The 26,807-nt window shown below is 38.7% G+C and overlaps 1 protein-coding gene across 1 annotated transcript in view; it reads left to right on the top strand.

Moving 5' to 3' along the window:
- The window catches only part of CNTNAP4 (contactin associated protein family member 4), a gene marked incomplete at its 5' end in the record, with an annotated part of 190,638 nt that overhangs the window by 100,616 nt on the left and 63,215 nt on the right, over nucleotides 1-26,807 (top strand). The window contains 5 exon segments of the mRNA XM_059833251.1: nucleotides 11,888-12,091; nucleotides 12,265-12,449; nucleotides 14,427-14,570; nucleotides 17,109-17,370; nucleotides 25,409-25,558. Coding sequence (XP_059689234.1) covers nucleotides 11,888-12,091; nucleotides 12,265-12,449; nucleotides 14,427-14,570; nucleotides 17,109-17,370; nucleotides 25,409-25,558 — 945 coding nt within the window.

Here is a 26,807-nt window from a genome sequence, read left to right as displayed (position 1 = left end):
TATCCCATCTTGCAAGGTATCTTATGTCTCTCCTCTGTGATATTCCTATTGCCATACTCAGTGGAAAATCTATGAGTCTAAAGGACAAAAAGAGGATTGTGTCCATATTACTGAAAATAATAAAACATATAGAATAAGCAGTTACACAGTTAAAATATTTTGTGTGTGGTCAGTAACTACTTTTGACGAAGTTTATGTATTTTTCTGTATTTTACTTATTTGGTACAGGATCAATCCTATAGATAGTTTATGGAAACAGATCAATGATAACAATCTTTTATGATTAGGCTGAATTTAAAAGGAATATTTAATTAATCATTATCCACTGTAATGCAGTACATAAAGAACATGATAGAGTTAAAAATATGGCAAATTTTTTTTAAGCTGGTTAAGATTTTCTCTGTATTAATGATGTTGTGAGTTCTTGAAATGCTTACTTCTTCTATGTATAAATTCTTTCATTCCAAATGAATTGCAGACTGTTTATCATCTCTTTATTTACTTTGGACATCTAGAATTACCATGTGCTTTTAGTAGTTCAATTCAGTGGTTGCTGTTGAAGACAAACCAGGGGATTATAGTCTCATAGTTCTAAAATATATTTAATAATTTTAAAGATTAATTCTTTCTTTCTGGTCTTTTCCTCCATTTATCAGACAGATGCAGGACATGTAGTTATTGGTACAGTAATTACGCCTGGCTGTTTCTGATTCGCTACGTACTTTTCCAGGCAGGACCAGAAAATAAAGAAAAGCAGAATTGCCAATGATACCTATTTTAACTTTGAATCATGCTTACCAGATTTCCATTTTCTCATTCTTCCCTTCAGCAAGATCTCACTGGGTCATACCTTGTAAGAGTGAGCAACTCTCTTTCCATTTACCATCAAATACGTGGACTGTGTTCTGTATTCAAGTGCAAATGCAGTGATTTCTTCCTTCAGTCTTATCTGTTGCAAATTACACAACTAAAACTAAAACTGCAAGAGTATATAAAGTTGATGTCACTATTCCATAAAGCGACACTGAAAAATACATGTCTGTTACATCCAAAAGAGGTCATTACTATCTTAACGAAGTAATACTTGCAGGACAGCTGTTGGCACTGCTTTCAAGTTGCTGCTCTGTTGTCTTCCAACCAAATACCTGCTCTGAATAACTTAGCCTAGTATCCTCAGAACTAACGGTTGCCCTTGAATTACAGTCTCAATGAGGCTTTGTAATGTCCATGATAGATGTCCATAGGATAAACCAGGTTGTTATGAGTTTTGTTTCCTTTTTTTTACACAGAACTCCTTTTTTACTACAAACTTTTTAGGCCAAGGACTGTCGTATTTTATATGTTTGTAAAGCATGAATCCAGAACAAGTCCTTCTGGTTTTGCCTCTTAGCAGGTATGGAATAGAAAGGCTAAATAAGGGTAGTCAGTTATGGAGTTATATGAAACATTAAAACTGTTCTCCTGTATTCTTTGTGTTTACTTCTTCTCCTTCCTCACTCTGCTACCTCTGCCATGTTCCTCAGTTTTCTTATTCCTGTTTTACAGTCTTTTTCATGTAACAAAAGATGTTTTCTACCTCCAGGTGAACTTCCTGACTTCATGTGGACTGACAAAATCTGCTTGTGCCATGACTATGCAACAAACACTGTGTTGCAAAAACACCCCACCCCAAAATCTTTCTCAGCTTCTGCCTGATACACAGTTCTTCCTGTGTAGTGTGTGCAAAAGATACTGATGAATCTCTACAGACATTTTCTGTGTCTTGTTCCTGAAATGTCAGATTGTGACAATTAAACCATGTAAAACAGAGTTCAGAGTGCCAAGATCCCTTGTCACTAAAAAAGGGAAATTAGAAGTCTCTTTGGCTTACTCTTTTCTTCATTCATCACAATGCTGTCCTCCTCATTCCATGCTCTGGAAACCAGTAGGCTAAAAATTGAAAAAAAAAAAAAAAAGCTTTTTCATATGACAGACAGAAAAATGGATTTAAATGTGCAAATGACAATTGTGTAAGATTGTAGGAGAAAGATAACTGGGAACTAAATGCATGCTGTACATTAAGACATCGTTAGATGCAGTGCCTAGCCACAAGCACCGCAGATACTGTGATATGCAAACCCCTCTTTCAGAGTCCTCTAACATTGTTAAATGTGTTGAGGCTGTTTGAGCATTCCCTTCCTGGCTGGAATGCATAAAATCGATGGCACAGTTACATCAGTCAAAGAAAGGATTTCCCATCTTCTTCATAACTCGGATAATATGCTTTCAAGGGCTTGATGAGAATGTGATTGAAAAAAGTTCATATTAAAAGTGGTCGATTATGAACAATTTTAACATGCCAATTTTTTTTTTTTTTCCAAAGGCTTTGTTTAAGGCAATACCTAAGTCCTGATTTACCTAACTTTTCTGAACACTGCCAACCTTTTCAGGTCTGGTTTCCCCAAAATTTGAGAAAGACACATTGTAAATCGTGACAACAAAAGATGAGTGCTCACAAAGGAAATCAACCTTTTTTATTTTCCTCATTTATAACAGTAGAGAAAACCCATGGAGACTGATGTTCAAGTCCAGGAACTGTTAGAAGCTGAGTTGGTAAATATGAAAGAGAAAAATGTTATGGCACGCTGGGTATTTGGGCTCATTCTTTCTATCCTGTTAACCTTGTAGGATACCCAAACCTTAGCTCCCACAACTCTTTCAATTTATTTCTAGTGGTAATGCACAGATGGTGAAGACAAACGTGTGAGAAATGTTATAAGAATTTTGATTAACATCTGCAGCCCTTTCACAATCTTCATTCATGCATGGTGGGGAGGGGAAGGTTTGATTTTGTTTCTTTTCTAAATTTGGACAGAGTAGATTTTGCTTCTTAGAAGCTAGTGCTGCCGAATAGTGAAAGGGATTTTGCAGAACAGAGCTAAATGTTTATGCTCTTCTCTCAATAACTAATAACAAAAGTATGTTCCCAATCAAAAAATGTTGCTGTTACCAATACCTACTAAGAATATACCTAGTTATCTAGTTTGATAGATACATAACAAAGTAGAAGTTCTATTATTGAAGTTTTTATTAAGTTATTAAACTTCACATTCATTATTTAAATTTAACATTTTTGCTTCTTTTACTGTCCATATTCATTCAACGACATAATGAAGTAAAACAGTGAACCTAGGATTTATTTTTAGGTAGAATGTCATAGTTATTCATTGTACATTTGGTAAATGAATTCTTCATAAGGATGAAGTACATTATCAAGATGTGAAGAAAATCAAGAAACTATATTTAAAAACATAGCTGCATTCACTTGACAAGAGATTTTGAAAATGGCATATAAATGACAGACTTTAAGTACTACAGTTAATTTGAGTAGAGTTCATTTCCATGCCAACAATGTAGAGAAATATTTTTAGTGGAGTTAAATAAAGTTAGTAAATAGATAATGGGTTTCCATTGACTTGAAGGAAGTAAACCAGTCAGTTGAAAAATAACTTCATCTTTTATTGAGTGTCCTTTACCTCTTCATTTATTTCACAAATGTATCTTTCAAGGGTAATTACGTTTTTCTTCTTTACTTATGAACTGTGAATATTCTATGAGCTTTTTATAGTGTTATCAGTTCCTTTGTGTGTGTCTTGTTCAATCTGTACTGATTTGACATGTATTCTTTTTTATTATTGGGATAAAATCAGTTGGTCCTTTCCCTCCTTCCCTTCCCTTCCCTTCCCTTCCCTTCCCTTCCCTTCCCTTCCCTTCCCTTCCCTTCCCTTCCCTTCCCTTCCCTTCCCTTCCCTTCCCTTCCCTTCCCTTCCCTTCCCTTCCCTTCCCTTCCCTTCCCTTCCCTTCCCTTCCCTTCCCTTCCCCTCCCCTCCCCTCCCCTCCCCTCCCCTTGCCGCTACTCATAAGACTTGTGCTCCAGACCCCTCACCAACTTCTTCACTCTTCTCTGGACACGCTCCAGCACCTCAATGTCCTTCTTGTAGTGAGGGGCCCAAAACTGAACACAGGATTTGAGGTGCGGCCTCACCAGCACCGAGTACAGGGGCACGAGCACCTCCCTACTCCTGCTGGCCACACTGTTTCTGATACAGGCCAGGATGCCATTGGCGTTCTTGGCCACCTGGGCACACTGCTGGCTCCTATTCAACCAGCTGTCAATCAACACCCCCAGGTCCTTTTCTGCAGGGCAGCTTTCCAGCCACTCGTCCCCAAGCCTGTAGCATTGCATGGGGTTGTTGTGACCCAAGTGCAGGACCTGGCACTTGGCCTTGTTGAACCTCATACAATTGGCCTCGGTCCATCGATCCAGCCTGTCCAGATCCCTCTGCAGAGCCTTCCTACCCTCAACCAGATCAACACTCCCACCCAACCTGGTGTCGTCTGCAAACTTGCTGAGGGAGCACTCAGTCCTCTCATCTAATTTGTCAATAAACATATTAAACAAGACTGGCCCCAAAACTGAGCCCTGGGGGACTCCGCTTGTGAACTGGCCACCAACTGGATTTGACTCCATTCACCACGACTCTCTGGGCTCGGCCATCCAGCCAGTTTTTAACCCAGCGAAGAGTACACGTGTCTAAGCCATGAGCCGCCAGCTTCTCCAGGAGAATACTGTGGGAGACAGTGTCAAAGGCTTTACTAAAGTCCAGGCAGACAACGACAACAGCCTTTCCCTCATCCACTAGGAGGGTCACCTGGTCATAGAAGGAGATCAGGTTGGTCAAGCAGGACCTGCCTTTCATGAACCCATGCTGGCTGGACCTGATCCCTTGGTTGTCCTGCACATGGCCTGTGAGCACCCTCAAGATGAACCTCTCCATAACCTTCCCTAGCACCGAGGTCAGGCTGACAGGCCTGTAGTTCCCCGGATCCTCCTTCCAGCCCTTCTTGTAGATGGGCGCCACATTGGCAAGCCTCCAGTCGCCTGGGACCTCCCCTGTTAACCTGGACTGTTGATAAATGGTGGAGAGTGGCTTGGCAAGCTCCTCCGCCAGCTCCCTCAGTACTCTTGGGTGGATGCCATCAGGCCCCATAGACTTGTGAGTGTCCAGGTGGTGCAGCAGGTCATTAACTGCTTCCTCATGGATCACGGGGAGTTTATTTTGCTCTCCATCTGTGTCTTCCAGCTCAGGGAGCTGATTATCCTGAGGATACCTGGTGTGGCTGTTAAAGACTGAGGCAAAGAAGGCAGTAAGTACCTCACAGCCTTTTTCTCATCCTTGGTGACAATGTTCCCCCCCACATCCAGTAAAGGATGGAGATTCTCCTAGGCTCTCTTTTTGTTGTTAATATACTTGTAAAAACTTTTTTTGTTATCCCTTGCAACGATGGTCAGATTGAGCTCTAGCTGGGCTTTTGCCTTTCTAATTCCCTCTCTGCATAACCTAACAAGGTCCTTGTATTCTTCTTCAGTTGCCTGCCCCTTCTTCCAAAGGTGATAAACTCTCCTGTGCCCCAGCAAAAGCTCCCCGTTCAGCCAGGCCAGTCATCTTCCCCACCTGCTCTTCTTATGGCACACGGGGACTGCCTGCTCCTGTGCCTTTAAGAATTCCTTCCTGAAGAATGTCCAGCCTTCCTGGACCCTTCTGCCCTTCAGAAAGGTCTCCCAGGGGACCCTCTCAACCAGTGTCCTGAACAAGCCAAAGTCTGCCCTCCGGAAGTCTATTGTAGTGGTTTTGCTGACCCAGTTCCTTACTTCATTGAGAATTCTATCATTTCATGGTCGCTAAGCCCAAGAAAGCCTCTGATCATCACTTCTCCAACCAGTCCTTATCTGTTCGTAAACAGCAGGTCAAGCAGGGCACCTCCCCTGGTAGGCACCCTTACCAGCTGTGTCAGGAACTTATCTGCCACACACTCCAGGAACCTCCGGGACTGTTTCCTCTTGGCTGTGTTATATTTGCAGCAGACATCCAGTAAATTGAAGTCCCCCACAGGAACAAGGGCTTGCAATTGTGAGACTTCTGCCAGCCGCTTGCAGAATGCTTCATCGGCCTCTTCGTCCTGGTTGGGTTGTCTGTAACAGACACCCAGCAGAATATCTGTTTTGTTTACTTTCCCCCTTATCCTTACCCATAAGCACTCAACCTTGTCATCACAATCATCAAGCTCTATACGATCAAAACACTGCCTGCCATACAGAGCCACCCCACGGCCTCTCCTTCCTTGCTTATCCCTCCTGAAGAGCTTATAGCCATCCATTGCAGCACTCCAGTCACGGGAGTCGTCGCACCATGTTTCTGTGATGGCGACTACATCCTAGCTGTCCCGCTGCACAATGGCTTCCAGCTCCTCATGTTTGCTGGCCCATTCTGCACTCATTGGAGTAGATGCACTTGAGCTGGGCTATCGATTTCGCCCCCAACATCGGCACGCTGGCCCTAGGCTCATCTCTAGGCAGCCTGGTTTCATCCCCTTCCCCCTTCAATCTAGTTTAAAGCCCTCTCAATGAGGCCTACTGTCGTGGTTTAACCCCAGCCGGCAACTAAGCAACACACAGCAGCTCACTCACTCCCCCCAGGTGGGATGGGGGAGAGTATCGGAAGGGTAAAAGTGAGTAAAGTCATGGGTTGAGATAAAGACAGTTTAACAGGTGAAGCAAAAGCTGCGCAGGCAAGAAAAGCAAAACAATTAATTTATTCACTACTTCCCATCGGCAGGCAGGTGTTCAGCCATCTCCAGGAAAGCCAGGCTCCATCACATGTAACGGTTGCTTGGGAAGACGAACGCCATCACTCAGAATGTCCCCCCCTTCCTTCTTCTTCCCCCAGCTTTATATGCTGAGCATGACATCATATGGTATGGAATATCCCTTTGGTCAGTTGGGGTCAGCTGTCCCAGCTGTGTCCTCTCCCAACTTCTTGTGCACCCCCAGCTCACTCGCTGGTGGGGCGGTGTGAAAAGGAGAAGGCCTTGACTCTCTGCAAGCCCTGCTCAGCAGTAACTAAAACATCCCTGCTTTATCAACACTGTTTCCAGCACAAATCCAAAACACAGCCCCATACTAGCTACTATGAAGAAAATTAACTGTACCGCAGCCAAAACCAGCACACCCGCCAACTCATAAGCGACAATCCTTTTCCCTCTTGGGGGTAGTTGAACTCCATCTGCTGCCAGCAGGCTCGGTGCCGTATAAACAGCCCTCTGGTCAAAAAACCCAAAATTCCTCCGACGGCACCAGCCTGAGAGCCACGTGTTAACCAGGTCTGTTTTCCTGTTCCTTTCAGTGTTCCTCTCTGCCACTGAAGGGATTGCAGAAAACACTGCCTGTGCTCCTGATCCTTCAACCAGTCGCCCCAGCACTCTCAAGTCGCTTTTAATCACTTTTAGACTTCTTTGCATAATCTCGTGGCTGCCAACCTGCCAAACCAACAGCGGGTAGTAATCAGTGGGCTGTACCAGACCAGGGAGTTTCCTAGTGACCTCTCTCACCTGGGCCCCAGGGAGGCAGAAGACTTCCCTGTGGGTTGGGTCTGGTCAGCATATGGGACATAAGGAAGAATTTTTTTATCTTTATTTTTAATGATGAGTGTGGTGAAACTCAGGAACACGTTGCCCTGAGAAGTTGTGGATGTCCCCTCTTTGGAAGTGTTCAAGGTCAGGTTGTACGGGCCTTTTAGCAAACTGATCTAGCGAAAGATGTTCCTGCCCAAGGCAGGGGCATTGGAACTAGATGATCTTCAAAAGGTCCCTTCCATCTCAAACTATTGTATGATTCTATGCGATGAAGACGTGCGTTGAGGCGTGTCTGCAACTGTCCCCATTGCAGGTGTTGGAGGCCCCCCTATCTGCCTGTCTGACCTGCTTTCAGGAAAGTTTGTTGCTTACTAGGGACTTGCGTCCAGGACATTGTGGAGAGACTGTTGAGGCTTGTCCAGCCTTCAGACTATCCCCCTCTGCTGCTTTTCCTCATGGACACCAATACTACTGCTAGGGGAGACCTGGTGTGTATCAGGCATGACTACATAGCTCTAAGGGCAAGGGGCAAGGGCATACAGTCTCCGGTGGCATTTTCCTTGTTTCTGCTGACAAGAGAGAAGTGCTTGAAGAGGACTGGGTGGATCCTTTGGATCAACAACTTGTTTCACAGCTGGTGTCAGCAGCAATTATTTAGATTTAACAACCTTAAGACACTCTTTGAGGATCAAGAGTTGCTTAGGAAGAGACAGAGTTCATCTGACCATGTAGGGCAAAAGCATCTTTTCCAACAGTCTGGTCAACCTGCTGAGGAGAGCTCTAAACTAGGAATGATGAGGGAGGGCCCAAAATCGAATGAGGAAGTGGTGGTCTGGTTTGAGAAACAAAGGCTTCAGGGCAGTGTGGACAAGAGAGACCATGGAAACAACAAACCAGAGCTGAAGTGCAAGCACTTGACCATCTCAAGTGCAAATACACAAACAGGGAAGTGCTGCTCTGAGGGCAACATGATGGGGGAAGTTCTCACACTTTTTATGAGAAATCAATACAAGTAGATGCCTTTCTGAAGTGCCGGTGTGCTTATGCACACAACATGGGGAATACACAGAAGAAATTGAGGTCTTCATGCATTTGAAAGACTACATTCTCATCATGACCATAGAGTCATGGTGGAAGAGCTCACACAGCTGGAGGGAGTGGTGCCATAGATGGATACAGGCTGTTTAGAAATGACTAGCCACAACAATGAGGAAAGGCAGTTAATATTTATGTGAGCAAGCAGTAGGGATGCATGGAGCTCTGCCTGGCGACAGATGATGAGACAGCTCAGAGTTTATATATTAGATTTAGAGGACAAACCAAAGGTGGTGGCATTGTGGTGGATATCTGCTACAGACTGCCTGATACAGAAGAAATGGATGAGGCCTTCTTCAGACAACTGGAAGAAGCCTTAAGTTCACAGGCCTTGGTCCTTACTGCAGACTTTAATCACTCTGATACCTGCTGGAGGGACAACATAGCAGGGCACCAGCAATCCAGGAGTTTTCTGGAAATCTTTGATGATAACTTCCAAACACAGGTGATCAAGGAGGTGACAAGATGACACACTCTACTGGCCCTCATACTTACAAACAAGGAAGAACTGACGTTGGATGCAAAAGCTGGGGCACCCTCAGCTGCAACAACCATGAGACTGTGACGTTAAAGATCCTGAGAGAAAGAAACAAGGCAAATAGCAGGATCACAACCCTGGCCTCCAGGAGCAGGTTTTTTCATGCTCTGGGACCTGATTGGAAGAGTGACATGGGAGATGTTCCTGAAGACAAGAAGGATCCAGGAGAGCTGGTTGATTTTCAAGGATCATTTCCTCCAAGCTCAAGAAAGGTCTATCCCGACAGGCAGGAAATCAAGCAAAAGTAGCAGGAGGTCTCTGCATGGATGAGCAAGGAGCTCCTAACTGAACTCAGGAATGAAAAGGAAGTGTACAAGAGATGAAAGCAAGGTCAGATGACAGAAACATTGTCTGAGCATGCAGGGATGTGGCTAGGAAAGACAAACCACCTGGATTTGAAACATAAAGGTCATGGAAGACAACAAGAAGGGCTTCCACAAGAATTTCAGCAGCAAAATGAAGACTAGGAAAAATACGGGCTCACTCCTGAGTGTGGCAGGGGACCTGGGGGCAAAAGACATGGATAAGACCAAGGTACTCAATGTCCCCTTCACCTTGGTCTTTGCTGGTAAGACTTGCCTTCAGGAATCTCAGGTCTCTGAGGCCCACAGGAAAGAATAGAACAAGGGAGACCCTCAGTGGAGGACGGTCAGGCTACGTAACATTTGAACAAGTTGGACACGGGCTTACTGGGATGCACTCGAGAGTGCTGAGGGGACTAGCCACGGTCATTCTGAGGTCACATATGTTTATCTTTGAAAGGTAGTAGCAACTGGGAAAGGTTCCTAAAGACTGGAAGAAAGATAATGTCACTCCTATCTTCAAAAAATGCAAGAAGGACTAGCTGGGGAACTACGAACTGGTCAGTCTCATTTCAGTCCCTAGGAAGGTGAGGGAACAAATAATCCAAACACATGAGGAGATTATTGGAAATAGTCAGCATAGATTTATTAAGGGGAAATCATGCCTCACCAAACTAATAGCTTTCTACAGTGATATAACTGGCTTGGTGTGTGAAAGGGAGTGTTTGGTCTTGGTTATCTTAAGTTTAGCAAGAGGTTTGATGCTGTCTCCCGTAATGTCCTCATAGACAGCTGATAAGTACAGGCTATTTAGGTGAACAATGATGTGGACTGAAAACAGACTGAACCACCTGGCTGAAGGACTTGTGAACAGTGGCATAAAGTCAAGCTGAGTCTATTCACTTGTGGTCTATCCCATGGGTTGATACTGATTTCAATGATGTTTAACATCTTCCTTAATGACCTGGATGATGAGGCAGAGTGTATGTTCAGCAAGTTTGCAGCCAATGGAGGACTGATTCACACACCAGAGGGTTTTGATGCCATTTAGAGGGACGCAGGCAGGCTGGAGAAATGGTATCACAGGAATCTCATACTGTTCAACAAAGTGAAGTGCAAGGTCTTGCACCTGTGGAAGAATAATCCCAGCAAGATTTTACCAGTGCACACTGGGGGTGGACTGTGGCTTTGAAGAAAAAGACATGAGGGTTCTCGTAGACACCAAGTTGACCATGAGCTGGCAACATGCCCGTGCAACACAGAAGGCAACAGCATCCTGAGCTGTTTTAGGTAGAGTGTTGCCAGAAGTTAGAGGAAGGTTATCGTTCTCCTCTACTCGACTATGCTAATGAGACATGTCTGAGTTGCTGGGTCCAGTTCTGTGATCTCTACTACAAGAAAGACATGGACATGGAGGAGCAAATCCAGCAAAAGCCCACAAATACGATCAAGGGACTGGAGCATCTGCCATATGAGTAGAGATTGAGAGAGCTGGGACTGGAGAGTAGAAGGCTTGGGGAGAAACTTACCCATGTGTATTAATACCTGATGGGAAGGTGTAAAGAAGATGGAGCCAGGATCTTTTCAGTGGTGTCCAGTGACAGGACAAGAGGCAATGGGCATGAACTGAAATACAGTTTTTTACTGTGAGGATGGTTGAATACTGGCATGGGTTGCCCAGAAAGCTGTAGTCTCTATCCCTGCAAGTACTCAAAGCCAGACAGGACATGACCCTACTTTGAGTTGGGGAGTTGGACACGATGATCTCCAGAGGTCCATAGCAACCTCAACCATTCTGTGATTCTGTGATGCCCATACTGGAAAACTGATGATACCAAGTCCTGTATTCCAGTACTAAAACTGTAATTCAGCTTAATTAAAGCTGTAATTTGTTTATCATGCCACTAAAAAAACATTTGATGAAGACAACCAGGCCCTACTGACCGCTGACAGGTTTTCATTTTAGAGTATTTTTGTTTCTTTCCTAGAATAGTATGCCATGATATTATTTTGAACTACTGTACAGATATCCAGGTTGATTTTAATAGTGGCTTAATTCTACAGCCTGCATGAAGGCCCTGAAAATCAGTTAAATGTAAGGGACATGATTTTTCTCTTCCTTACTTTGTTAATTGGAATTAATTGCAGATAAATTAATAGAGATTTTTACCCTAAGAATACAGTAAGAGCAGAAATGGTCAGTACTTCATGTCTCCAAGGCAAGGAAGATCTTTCAGCATGTGAGATTAGTACTAGATTGGAATAGAAGCCAGATCTCTTGTGCTCATCTTGTTTTATTGTCTAGTGATAGCATCATCATTAAAACAGGACAGTCTTAACATTTGGGGAAGAACAGCAATAGCAGAAATAAGCTACACCTTGCTGGGCACAGGTGAATCTAGGGATGTTAATAGTGGGACTTCATATGATATTGAAGTAACATGCAACTGTTTCTTTTAGAAATAGTATTACACATTATCTTTCATTTCTTTACTTCTAGGGTCCGAGGTGGTTGGCTTTGATGGGAAAAGTTGTCTAATTTACACATTTAATCAAAAACTCATGAGTGCACTGAAAGATGTGATTTCTCTGAAGTTTAAGACAATGCAAAGTGAAGGAATTCTCCTCCATAGAGAAGGACAAAATGGAGACCACATCACCCTGGAATTAATTAAAGGGAAGCTGTCCCTACTTATTAATTTAGGTAACAGCTACAGTCTCATAAAGTCTAATATAGTTATTAGGTATTATTTGACTAAAAATTCTTTTAATTTGTTAAGTGGATTTTAATGTATAGAGTATGATAAACTAGCAGTACATATTTGAACAATTTTATTTTTATATGGAATTAATAGTTTTTATTTTTCTTCTTTCAAGGTGATACTAAAACTCACCCTTCTAATGCCCAAATTAATATTACGCTGGGCAGCCTTTTGGATGATCAACACTGGCATTCTGTTCTCATTGAGCACTTTAACAATCAAGTAAACTTTACAGTGGATAAACACACTCATCATTTTCATGCAAAAGGAGAATTCAATTATTTGGACCTTGATTATGAGGTGTGAAAATTACCTTTCCTTTATCACATTCATTAACTTTGTTGTGTAAATGCAGTGACACAAGCAAAGAAGACAGAACTCAAGGAATTTTGTAGTGCTCAAGACTTGAGGGATTTTCTGTCTCCTAAAGGAATGAATCAAAGAAAAAGAGATGTTCTTAGATTAGTAATGCTCCATTATACTTGCAACTCAAAATTTTCAGAAGACCAGCTTTTTCATCTCAGAATTCATTATTTTAATATCTTTGTTTCAGTAGTGCTGCAAATGTGGTAAACAGTATGTAAACATAAGGAATGAAACCCAACTAAAAGTTATTATTTTATAGCTTGATGAAAATTACAATAAATTAGCATAAAACCATTTTAGAAATGTTTAGATTAAGACTTAAATTCCTGTTAAATCTGGCAAATGTACTGTGAAAAAGTCTTGCTTACAAAAATGGTAGATTCATGAAAAGGAGTTGATGCAATTTGCTGTTAGTTTCCCACCTGTGGTTAAAAATACCACTGTTTCACAGTTGTAATGTGATGACTGGCTGCTTTATGTTTGCCCCTGTCCTGTTTGTTGGATGAGACAATGAGTGATAGAGCAGAGTGCCTGGAACCCGCAGATCTAAATTACTTTATTCTACTCATTCGAGTTTTTAAGCAGTTTAGAGTAAGTTTTCGTGCTGTTCCTTGTCTGCATTATCCCATTTCAAAAATATCATTCACAAGATTAAAGTAATCATTCTGCTTAAAATTTCTCAATCTAAGCCACAATGCCAAGGCTTGGAGGATCATGCCAAATAAAAAAAAAAAAAAAAAAAAAGGAAGAACAGATGTTAGTTTTAACTGATTGGTGAATAGATTTATTTTACTACATCAACCAGTATTGCAAATTAATTTTTCCTCTTTTCCACATACTGTAGTTTGAAGTATGTGTTACCAATACAAGGTAGAAAGAAAAGCAAAAGCTGGAAAAAACCCTAAAAACTTCCAAAAAAGTATGAACCACTGTATTTAGAAATTCATTGTCGACTGTAAAAATTTATCAGTTTAATAACTTAATGAAACATGATATATTTAGTTTTGGGTTTTTTCATAAAATGATTTTAAATATTAAGTCACATTTCAAAACTAAAAGATAAATAGTTTAAACTAACCTCTTCTACAATGTCAACCAGAATAGCTTTGAAATATGTGAGTTCAAAAGTACACTTAAACCAGCATCCTGTTTCTGATGGTGCCCAAAAGTGGAAACATAGCCCAGTGTATAATTCAGGCCACTCTTGTGGCAATGCTTTTCTAAAATAATCTACTGCTTTCTAACTGTTTCTGCCTCAGGGACTTATTAAGACAGACTGATATTCTTGAATTTAATAACTCTCAAAGGATTTTTATTTTTATTAAATCTTCCAATGTCTTTCTGAACCCAAGTAAATATACTGCTTCACATAAAGGATCTGCACAGCCTAAGCATTTTGAGAAGGAAAAAGTATCTCCTTTCATTTGTTTTGAATCTGCCCTACAATAATTTAATTTGATTCACTCTTGTTCTCTATTATGGTAGTTACGATTTTCACACAGCAGAGAAGTGAGGCTCCATTTTCCTAAAGAAGTTGTTAATGAATTCTCTTTTCCCTTTTCACAATGTCCAGCATGGTCTGCATGTACTGGGCCTTGTCCTTCTTTGCCTTGTTTTTGCAGCTGTAATGGACCCTGAAAACTGATAAGACTGTATACTAAGCAACTGTTTAGAGGCATCCTCACAAGAAAAAAAAAAAAGCCAACATTTCAGAATATTTTAATGAATACATATGTTTTGATATAGCATAATTTTTGTTAACCTGTTCTTTTAATACATAGATGTGATAAAAGGAAATAGCCAAGAAGTAGCCAATAAGGCCAGTCTTTGACTTCTGCTTTTATGCTGTTGGCAACTTCTTTCCTTAGAAAATTACTTAATAGTATCATTGATTTCTCTTCTCTTTCTAAGCTCAGCTTTGGAGGGATCCCGGTGCCTGGAAAATCAGTGACATTGTCACGCAGGAACTTTCAGGGTTGTTTTGAAAATATTTATTATAATGGAGTGAACATTATTGACCTTGCCAGGAGGCATAAATCTCAGATCTACTTTGTGGTAAGAGATTCATAGTTAAGAAAAAATAAATAAGCAAAATAGAGAAAAGTGAAAGACCACAGCCACTTTAATATGCAACCTGTTAACACACAGTTCTAGTAAAATCTATGTTGTTTAATGAAAGAAAAATCAAGGAATCATCTAATTGGGCTATTTTATATTTGCTGCTATACAGACTCATCCAGTAGACAACTCAGGATGCATTTTATTCTTCAGCTCTTTAGCTGATATTTAGATGTGTGTGATATCTCACTGTTGTGTGGTATCTCACTGTTATGCATGTACAAAAGCCAGTGAGTAAAATAAGATGTATCTGATGTCATTGAAGTTCTGGCTTTGAATTCTGTACCTGACTGGTAAGAACATCAGCAGTACATTTTAAAAGCCTTCTATTACTTAAGGACACTGATCCACTCTGTTTTCTCCAGAGCATTATGATTTTGATAGATAAGTTCTGCTTGTAAGTTTATACTGCCCTTTGTCTGAAGAGCTGTAGTTTAGGTTGGTGGGTTTAATGCATTTATTGTGACATGGCCAACAGTTGTATTAGCCAAATCCCTTCCATTTAGAGAAATGGTTCCAAAGCCAAACCAACTTTCTTCTGTGTTACAGGTTTTTTATAAATTTTGCTAAGTCCTTTGTTTTTTTTCCAATAGCATAAGAGCCATGTCTATAAGCAGTATTTATTTATTTATTTAGCAGCAGGAAATACAGAGATATGATGGAAGCAAGCAGTTCAAAATAATTACCAAAATATGGAATGCTTTCAAGCTCCAAATGTTTTGATTTGGATTTCAGTTCAAAATATGAACAATCAAATTTTGTTCTTTGTCCCAGAAAAAATTGATGACAGGCATCTCTTCTCATGTGAAACTCATCTGAAATACTCCAGAATTAACAAAACTGGTACCTCTGTATAATATCCTGTCCTTGATGCTGACGGATGTTGGGGAGAGGGCAGTTATAGGAGGCTTTGTGTGGACTAGTGAAGGGGAACTATGAAATTACTGTCTTAGAAAATTTCATCATCTTCATCGCAAATGATTTATACTGTTGTGCTACTTCCAAAGCTATTTAGGTGATGTTTTATAATGTAAATGTGCCAGAAAGTATCTATATTACCATATAATCCTTGTTAAATAGTGACTTTGCTGGTCTGATACAGTATCAGGCAGCTGTCCAGATAACGTGGAGGGGGAATCTGCAGATGGTAAGCTTTTAGCATTTAACAAGGTTTATTAATCTGATGACTGCCTTTTCACTATGGGTCAAATCAGTTGACTATTCATTTCTCTACAGCTGAGTTCATAAAACTGAGCTTTTTTTTATTTATATATTTTCCTTGAAGAAAATGAAAACAGATAAACATTTATGTCTTGCCATGCCAGGGGTTAGTAAGTATTTTTCTTAAACTGATTTTTTAACTTTTTTCTATAAGTTAAAGTTTTATGTGTGTTCAAGTTTTATGTATGTTTAAAAGTTTAAAAGCCCTTTGTGTTGAACAGAAGTTAAATGTACTTCAAATTCTAAAGACATTAATCTTTTAGTAATCATCTGTACAGAACAAATTAGTTATCATTCAAATGGTTCCAGCAAGTCATTAGATCAAAGTGAATATTTTATTACTATCAAGAGTCATAAAGTATTAACTAACTCTGACACCAGATGCAAAAAAATTTTTATTCCCATTCCAGTCTTCTTATCTATATCACTCAGTACAACCACAGATGCAGGTTAATCTCAGAGTTTGTCAATGAACTCATCCACAAGTTTATTTAGGTACCTAAGAACCAGTGATTTCAGAAGTCATGCACAAAATAAAGGCCTGGTGCCTAAACACAACTCATGATCTGGTCCATATGGGCCTGCTTGAAAACACATTTTCTTCTGATTTATGAAGTATGTGTTTCATATTTGTAAGCAGCAAGAGTTTATATGTGGAATTTTCTCTGACTATTTGTGAAAACAAACACTGGGGTCAGTGCACATATTGCGTTGCATTGATTTGGAAAGACTGTTCCTTGGTCCAGCAAAATGTTTTTTTCTCAAACTTAACACTGCCTTAAACAATCAGTAGCCAAGCCTAACATTTTTCTCTGTGTACAAGCATTCAGACCCGTGTAAATATTTGTACCAAACTTTGCATTCAGTGGCATTTTATCTGATGTTCAGAAATATGTCAAGTCACTAATACTTCCTGGGGCTAAGCCAAAATAGAAACAAAGCTGGTTTGTCTAACTCCTGAAGTACCATTAAATCACCCACGTAATTTAGGATCTTACCTCATTCACTCAAAGGTCCTTACCATTCTTTGCTGAGGCGGATATGTCTGTTCTGGTCAAATAACTAGGTAAACATTTCTGAAACTGATGATGTTCTTATGTAGTCATACTTGATTTTTAGACTAACACATTCAAATATTACAAATACTAGGCTCTATGCACGATGTTTTGAAACTCTGTAGTTTCCATAAAAAAGTTGTCATGACTGTTTTTCCCCAAAGGTTCCTAATGCCGTATTTGTTTTACTTCTTTCTAGGGCAACATGTCCTTCTCATGTCTAGAGCCACAGGTGGTTCCTGTTACATTTCTGAGCTCCAGTAGTTACCTGGCACTGCCAGGCACATCAGGGCAAGATGAAGTATTCATCAGTTTCCAGTTTCGCACCTGGAACAAGGATGGACTTCTATTGTCTAGTAAACTACACCAGGCTGCAGGTGGTTTCCTCTTATATCTGAGTGATGGGAAAGTTAAAATCAGTCTTCATAAACCAGGAAAAGCACTGAGTGACATCACTGCAGGTAACAGAAATGAAGAAAAAAAATCTAGGATTCCTAGACATAAAAAAACTGGTTAATGTAAAGTCATTTAAATTAGTACCTACATTCTTCACTTTATGACTCTTATGTGTGTAACTATGCTTTACTTGTGTGAATTTTAATCCCAAATGTTTCTAAACACTTTATTTTCTCACAAATATTTATCTATGTTTTTTTCCCCATGATTGAGTAGAAATTACTTGCAATAATACAGGCTGCAAATTTGAGTCCTTAGCTTTACATGTATACAGTGTGTAAAGCTCATATGTATAATCTGGGAAATTCGAGACATCTAAGCAACTTTTGCAGTTGTGAAGTGTAAACAAGTTAATTTCTTACTCCGTCAGGCTAAGCCATTAAGATGTTTTTCACCATTTGTCAGTGCCTTCACAGGGTATCAAGTAACTCATTTTTCTATAAAGTTATACATGACTATAAATATTGTGTTTGTTATTTTCTAGAGGTCTCAATTACAAAGCTGTCCATTGTGACTAGTGACAGGACAAGAGGAAATGGCCTCAAGTTGCACCAGGGGAAGTTCAGGCTGGATATTAGGAAAAAATTTCTTTACTGAGAGAGTGGTGAAACACTGGAACAAGCTGTCCAGGGAAGTGGTGGAGTCACCATCACTGAAGGCGTTTAAGGAACGTGTGGACGAGGCATTGTGGGACATGGTTTAATGGGCATGGTGGTGTTGGTTGACGGTTGGACTTGATGATCTTACAGGTCTTTTCCAACTGTAGTGATTCTGTGATTCTGTGTGATTAAATTTGGACAGTGGATACCCAATACCAGGTTGCGTTCCAGAAAGTTGGGGCAAGTTTGAGTCTACATTTAAAAAAAAATATATATAAAAAGTGAAGATTTATAGTAAGGACAAAAGGAAATGGAGAAGTTGAGGAGATGGAATAATTCAGAACTATAGGGTCACTTTTGTAGTTAATCACTGAATTGAGACTAGATCATCTGCCTTTGGTAGTGTGCACTGCTAGGCAGCCCTCAGGGTGGAGCTGAGATTTCCGGAAAGCATACACTCTAGTCGTCTTCTGAGCCATTTCACTGTTGGTAAGCAAATATATAATGACAAGATGATGAGACAAATATAGTAAGATACAGTCATGGTAGAGAGTATCCAACCAGGATTCTGAGAAGCAGCTTCCAGTTTTCACTTTTACTCAGTTTGGGAGCAAGGGGACTCCTTCTTTCACAAAGAGGCTCCTCAGTTTTTTCTGAGTGCTGTTAGCACTTGATGTGAGAACAGCAAGACTGCTGGCCCAGCCAGGAATCTCCTTCTTTCATGAAAACTGAGAGCAGGACAGAGCCAACATCTCCATCTTCCACAACTTTTTAAAAAATGGTGAGAAGCAGTAACATCACCATGTGATAATATCAATACCTTCACCTAGCAGCACTTTGTCAGTAGTATACTATACTCTGACACTCCATGCATCACAGCCACCTCAGTTTCTCATCCTTTGTGTAAATAAATCAAATTCTGCCCTTTTCTTGTAGAAGGATAAAATGGTCATTCCGGAATGAGTTCTGAGACAGGAAAAATGGGACTAGAGAGATTAGGTGGTTAAATGGGATTCCAAAGAATATATGAAGATGAGGAAATGAGGCTGGGATTGGAGTGGTTTCTGTATGAACAAAGATGACGACCAGAGACCACTAGCTGGAGGAATATGTCGTAGAAGCAATGGGTATTTTGGCTGCAGAAACCAAAATGATGATATCCAAAACATCAGTTGAACTTAGATTTATTTTGAACTGTACACAATAATATATTTCATAATCATAAAGCAGAAATATTATCAGTGAAAAAGAGCCAAGTTAGTTCCAGTAATGTAATGTGTAAACTGAATTAACAGGTGAATAACAAGTAGGAAAACTGTGTTTTTTATTGGTACTTAGAAAACAAGTTTAATCTTGTGTAGAGTGATATTGGAGTGATAGGAACCAAACCAAAGGCATCTTTCAGGTAGATTTCAAGCCAGATTACAGAGAGCTTAATGACGCTGTTTAGTGCTAGTTTGTCTTGAGCAATAACATATACAGTAAATAAACTAAGCAGTTACTGAAATAAAAATAAAAAATAAATGATAAAATAATTATCATAAAAATTAAAGCCCCCCAATCTTTTTCAGACCCCACAGAATTAAAAAAGTTATGTAAAAGGGGGAGAAAATTTCACAAAAATATATAATTGGTACAAACACAAAACAAAAATCACTTATCTAAAATGTTCACAAACCATGTTCTTGGCAGTGTAAGGCAGACAAAGAGAGCAAAGTAGAGCCAAGCAGAGCAAAGAAACAGACACAGAATTTGAAAATAAGGCCTCCTTAACCTTAGTTCTGTGCCCCTGTTTCTTTTAGATTGATTCCTTACTTCAATTCCTGATACAATTTGAAAATTCCTTTGAGGGGAAAAAAAAAAGAAAAAGAAAAAATAAAAAGTCAAACATAACTGTGAAGCTTGTTATGTTTCTACAGCTGTTCTAATGAAAAGTAAAATTTTAAACAGTTGATTATTTTAATTCAGGAAAAGACTGTAAGCTGGTAATGACCAGGGATAATGTTGAAATTTACATAAATATTTTGATCCTGTTTCTATGGGTAATAATAGGATCAGCCATTGTGTTTGTTATAGTTTAAAATAACTGATACACAAAGAGTACCATTTTAATGACAAAAGGTTTCTCTAGGCTTACCACTTGAAAATGTCAATTCCTTAGTAAGAATGCCAGTGGTGTGTAGTTAACAGTGATGAATTTGTCTTTTTAGGAGCTATTTCAATTGCAGTTCAATTAGGTGATGTATGTTAAAGAAACTATTGCCATGCAGTGTCATTTTAACAGACCAGCTGAAGGTGGTGACACTTTTAACAGCTATAGACTTGCACATAGAGCAATTTATTCAATTTCAAAGCTACAACACAATACATAATATATTAGCTGAAATACCCCAGAATAAATCTTGACACTCTATGCTGAAACAAAATTTAATTTTCTTATGCTATGTTAAGCTTACTCTTCATAAAGTCTAACAGGAGGAATTGTGTTTGTCTTTGTGAAGACAGAAACTACTGCTAAACATCTTATTTTTGTCTGAGAAAGAACTTATCTAACAAAACCATATGGGGAACTTTTTCTTGGTTTTTTGAAGTGTTTATTGTTACACTCACTGAAGCTATTCAAGTCTGGGATGGAGATGGAGTAATTAAATTATGGATGGCTGGACAGGTTTATTCCCCTACAGGCAAGGAATTATGACCTGGCTTTCACATAGACAGACAATGTTTGATAATTAAATCAGAGCATATGTCTTTGTACACAGTTCTTAAATTCATTATCATGTGTTTTTAAAGATTTCTTCAACCATATAAAAATGAGGAGAATGACATGTTAATTCATGAGTGATTAAGTAATAATAAGCCATACCCTTTTACAGAATGTTTGCTTAATATCTTTCCTTTGTAGCCTCTTCTGCAAGCTGGTCATCAAATAATCACAAAGAAATAACATAGATTAAAAAAAGAAATTAACACAGTTAATTTGTGTTGAATGATGAGACTAAATTGAATTATAACATGTATAAATGTTTGAGATCTTATTACTCAGTTTCTTCATATGACCCTGTCTTTCTATGCAGCTTTTAATTTCTATGCAGCTTTTAATTAAGTGATGTTAACAATCATTGCATTTGATGATGATACTTCACACTAATTTATAAATTATTTTCTCTAAACTAGATTTTTGTTTCTCACTTGTCTCCTAATAAGCTACACACATTGCCTTTTTATACATGTGTTCCTAAGGTTGGATGTCATTGTTCTGCAAGTCCTCCCATAGACCTTTTTTTAGTACTTAGATATTAAAATGATGGAGGTACTACTAATGAAAATAAATTAGTATCTTGTTTAACAGCTATCTGATTATGCTCTAAAAATTTAATTGGTATTTTTTCCTCACTTGTTTCTGATAAAGCATTTTTAAAATTCCTGGTAGAGCACCAGAAAATATAATTTTCAGATGAAATGGAAATGTTAGCAGTCTGTTGGCCTGCACCATTTATATTCCGTACCACTCCATGGCTCCGCACAAATGTGAACTTAATCAAGGTTCTCAATTCAAGGGCTACAATGAGCTGTTTTCTCAGGAGTGTCTTCTGCTCCCACAATGGCATTCCTCAGTCCTTAGACTTAATGAAAGGGACTTTTGGGAAGTCTTAATCTGAGCTAAATGAACATCATTTAGTATCTCTAATCATGCCAGTATTTATGAAGAGGAGATATAATATCCATCCTAAAATCATGTAGTAGGTCAGCATGATGAACTACAGTAAACAAACCAAAAAATGCAAAATTCGATTTTCCAGTAACCAAAAATTTTTTCTACTTCAGTCATTCATTCAATCTCCTTCTTTATGTTAGGGCATTCTCTTACCTACCAGTCAAATATTGTAATATTTGGAATATAGTTTTCTCACCAGAACAAGAAGTTACTGAAGCAGGAAGAATTAAAAGCAAAAACTGAAATGAAATTTCCAAAAATTGAAATGAAATTACAGAATTTCTTGTTAGATTTCATATCTTCAGTAATGACATAGATAGTGAGATTGAGTATATCCTCAACAAGTTTGCTGATGACACCCAGCTGAGTGGTGCAGCTGATTCACTATAGGGAAGGGATGCCATCCAGAGGGACCTTGGCAGGCTTGAGGCATGGACTCATGTGAAGCTCATGAAGTTCAACAAGGCCTAGTGCAAGGTCCTGCACCTGGGTCAGGGCAATACCCAATATCAATACAGACTGGTGAATGAATGGATTGAGAGCCACTCTGAGGAGAAGGACTTAGGGATACTGGTGGATGAAAACACCATGAGCTGGCAATGTGTGGCCAGTAGGTCAAGGGAGGTGATTCTCTCCCTCTACTCTGCTCTTGTGAGAGCTCCACCTGCAGTACTGCATCTTGCACCAACACAAGAAAAGCATGGACCTATTAGAGTGGGTCCATGAAAACAGCCAGAGGGCTGGAACACCTCTGCTATGAAGAATGGCTGAGAGAGTTGGGGTTGTTCACCCTGGAGAAGAGAAGGCTTTAGGGAGACCTTATTGTGGCCTTTCAATATTTAAAAGAGGGTTTGTAATAAGGATGGATATATATATATATATATTTTTTTTTTCCCAGGGCCTGTAGTGACAGGACAAGGGGTAATGGTTTTAAACTGAAAGAGGTTAAATTTGAATGTTCCACCCCTGGAAGCATTCACGGTGGGTTGTATGGGGCTTTAAGCAAACTATTCTAGTAAAAAAAGTCCCTGACCATGGCAGGGAGATTGGACTAGATGATTTTTAAAGGTCCCTTCCAGCCCAAAATATTCTATGATTCTTTGATTCTGTGATTCCATGATTATTAAAGGAAAACATAGCACATTGCAGAGATGTGATCGCTTGAAGTACCTCTACAATTAAAAAAAAATGCTTACTTAATCTTAGAGATGAGGTGAGAGAATCTGGAGCTTTAGATAGCTGGGGATGGAGGCTAGAAAGAGGGAAATAAGTAAATAGGGAAATAATTCCTTTTTTAAAAATTATTTTCTGAAATGGCTAATCTTAAAACACAGTGTGACAAGTGGCATTATGGACTACATATATTTTACAATTTAGTTTCTTATTGAAGGATAATTCTATAATAATTTATAGAAGAAAAATAATTATATTACTGGGAATTGGGGAAAATACCTTTCTCAGACTTAATTTTCTGTGCTTTAAAAAATACATTATACATATTTTTTGTTTTATCATACCCATTATCTCTTTGATGAAAGAGCATAGTACACTGAGGTTCACAGTGATATAAAAGACCTAAGGATGCTTTATCTGTTTGTGATTCTTTTTTGATTTTTGTTTGAAGTTAGCAAAATCTTCTGTTATATTTGATGAATTGTTGCTGTAAAATAGTACTAAAATATAGGAGAGATAAATAATAGTACTCGTTAAGTCTAGAAACTTCACGATGCAGTGTGACTCATCTATGGCCATGATATTGCAAGGCAGCAATAACATTTTTCTAATGCTTTATCTACTCTATTTTTTAAAAGTCTGTTACACATAATATTGTCTAGCCAAAATATAACTAGAGCCAAAATCGTTAGGCTTTAAGGCATTTTCTTGATCCTCAGCTCAATAGTATGCCACCCCTAACATCAAAAACACCAGCCTGAAGGCTTCTGTAAGTTATATTAACTGCCAGCAGTACAAAGGGAGTTCTTCAGCAGTGGGACATCTTGAAAATATACAGAAATTCTAGTCAGTCCTTCCATACTACCTGTAGGGCTATGTAAATCCTTGTTACCAAAATATTACCCCTCTACAGGTGACCTTTTGGTAGCCAGATGTAATAGCATTAATACTATTTTACAGTGTGTGGAATATAGTTTCCAGTTTTTATTTTAGTAGAAAGTCCATCTCCATAAATATCATTAATATGGAGTTTTACAGAAGTAGAAAATACACCTATTTACCCAGAAAATTAGTGATAGCTTTAATGCTGATTATTTACCCTGACTGCTCCTTTTAGCAAACTTAAATCCCACTTCTCATAGAAGATTGCAACCAAAATAAGTAACAGCCAGAATGGTATCGGAAAACCCATGACTGCGGCCCTGTGCTTTCTGCCGTTATATCAGAAAGGTGAATTGCTCCTGAAAGTGCAACACAAAGATAAGATCTGTTAGCCATAGTTTTATATAATTCTAAGGGGCTGGGGATAAAGAAAAATGTTTACGTTTTCTTGTTATGCTGTCCTTAATAAATATAGTGGTTGAAGTAAGGAAACAAATAATAGAAAAGGTGAATAAGACTAATATTATATTAAATATATTAGATGTATTCTCTAAATGATAATTTATCTGAATTTATGATGTAATTCTAAGATTTATCTCTTGATTGTATGCTGATTTTTTGTTTAAGCTGTGGTAGTTAACAATACATGGATCCTAGTTATGATATAATTTAGCTATTTGAACCTTCCCATCTTTCTATTATTATTTCTTTTCCTTCTGTTAGAACTAATCTGTTAGCTGGTGGACTATTTCTCTAACATATACAACACATTCTAGAGAGGAGCATAAAAATATATGAAATTTCAAGAAGGAAATCACAGATCACAAATCATAGGCACTCTGCAATCGAGAAAAGACTTTACATAATTCAAAGGTTGTATTCTTTCTTCTTCACTGAAAGAAGTATCTTTGTTCTGAAGAACACTCAAGAACATGACTGATTTAAAGCACTTCTTAAAGATAATAATGTGCTTACACACTGCCCTGTATAAGATTTATTTAATTATATATATATGTATGTGCTTTCCAGAATCAGGGCTTTAGGTTTATTGCTTTGTGGCACCTTACACCTACACATTCAGAGTTAATGTAATTTGGTGTTAGACGCTAAACCTTCAGAAAATTTTCCCATGCATTTCCAATAGAAGAGGCAACTGAAAGAAAAATGATCTTGTGACATTGACATGACAGTTGCTGAAGCTTTTAACATCTACAGGATTTTGCTATTTTACTGGTTTATAATATAATGACTACTTTTGATTTTAAAAGATGAAGAAATCCTTTGTAATAGTGCAGTAAAAATGTGTATTATGAGTAAAATACCGTATCAGTCATCACAATGATATCTTAATGATAACCTCGTTAGAATGGGAGGATACTTTGAATGGATGTATTACTGATAATTAAGAATATTACAACAGTAAGGCTCATTCACTGAAGTACTTTTATTTTTTCTTTATCAGATGTGAAGCAAGGGAATGGACAAAGGTTCTGTCTTCACAAAAGACATTTATGTTCTTTCATAATATTTTTTTCCTTTCATTATCACTTGGAGTTTTTATGTGGGCTATGATTATTCTACTGGTCTCTACTGTTTCAAGGCTATAACACTCAGGTAGTATAACAAATAATGGATGTTTATACTTCATTTTTCTTTTTATTTTCCTTCCAGGTGCTGGATTAAATAACGGCCAGTGGCATTCTGTATCCTTCTCTGCCAAAAGGAATCGTATCAGTGTAATAGTGGACTATGATGTGACCTTGTCTGCTCATGCCTCCACACCTCTGCAAATTTATTCTGGGGATGCTTTCTACTTTGGAGGTGAAATATGTTGTTTATTTATGCTGGCAATATCCCACAGTTAAACATCAATTTTTCCTGACAAATCTAATCAAATGTCGAGAATTATTTGGCTTGCCTCAAGTCTTCTTTGCCTAGCTTGTATATCTCTCAAAGGATCTGGTTTTCAGGTGCTGCTATGATGTTTATGAGCTTGTGTTTCATTAAAATTTTGTAATGTCGGGTAGAATAAATTACCACCCTAAATCCTTGGTCACTTTTTCAAACATCGTTTTCTGGTATCATGCTCTGATAATTGAATGTAGTCATCTGACAATCAGACAGACACAAAAAGGTCTCTCTTATTGCACACTTATTGGGTTGCTAAATCAATTTTTTATGAGAATCTTCCACTGGGATGACTTCAAGTATTCACCTTAAGTGAATGCTTACTTACTTGTGCAAATATCCTCTTTACATGATACACTCTTTATTTATTTTTTTTTACCACAGTGACACAACTTTCCTATGTTTGGAGAATATAAGTTGTGCCTAAAAACTACATTTAGATATCTACATTTCCCTAGGAATATTGACAATTATCTGCCACCAAGTGATTTTGTCATTAGTCACATATATTGTTACTGATATAGTTGAGCAAGCTGTTATGTCTAAATCAGTTGGGAATGGACTAGCAATGTTAAACAGCATCTGAATGCATTATTCAACGCTAGCTTAATACTTCATCTCTTAGTAGCTTAGGAATTCATGACTGAACTATTTATGAACAATTCTCAGATTTCCAAGAAAATTGAAAAATGCATATAAAACCCTAAATAAGTATGGACTAAGTCATTGTCCACAGATCAGTCCTCGTGAAACAATTGGTTGTAAATAAATTTCATGCTCACAAGCAGACCGTAAATATACGAAATGATACATAAGCATCCATTTGACTTTTCACATCTGGCATCTAGCCTTCTCTACTAAAGGTAACCCTTGACATGGCTGATAATCAGAGAAAGATACAGAATAGTAGCCTTTTTTTTTTTTTTTTTTCCTTCTATGTTGCTTCAGGTTCCCACATCTCTGACTAGGTGATTTGCACCATTGCAGGGTTGATGGCACAGGTGAACAGATCAGGAGGGATGTAGGCAGCTGCAAAAAGCAGCATATTCAATTAAGTGTAAAAGGACATTTCTGTTTACCTTTTGTGGGGTAGAGGGGCCAAATTAGTTCCAAGAACATTGGAAGTACTAACTGCATATCTACCCCTCAGCTTCTCTGATTT

This window comes from Gavia stellata, chromosome Z, assembly GCF_030936135.1.
Source record: "Gavia stellata isolate bGavSte3 chromosome Z, bGavSte3.hap2, whole genome shotgun sequence".
Taxonomy (NCBI): domain Eukaryota; kingdom Metazoa; phylum Chordata; class Aves; order Gaviiformes; family Gaviidae; genus Gavia; species Gavia stellata.
Note: the sequence above shows the minus strand (reverse complement) of the source record. Positions and strands in the feature narration are given on the sequence as shown.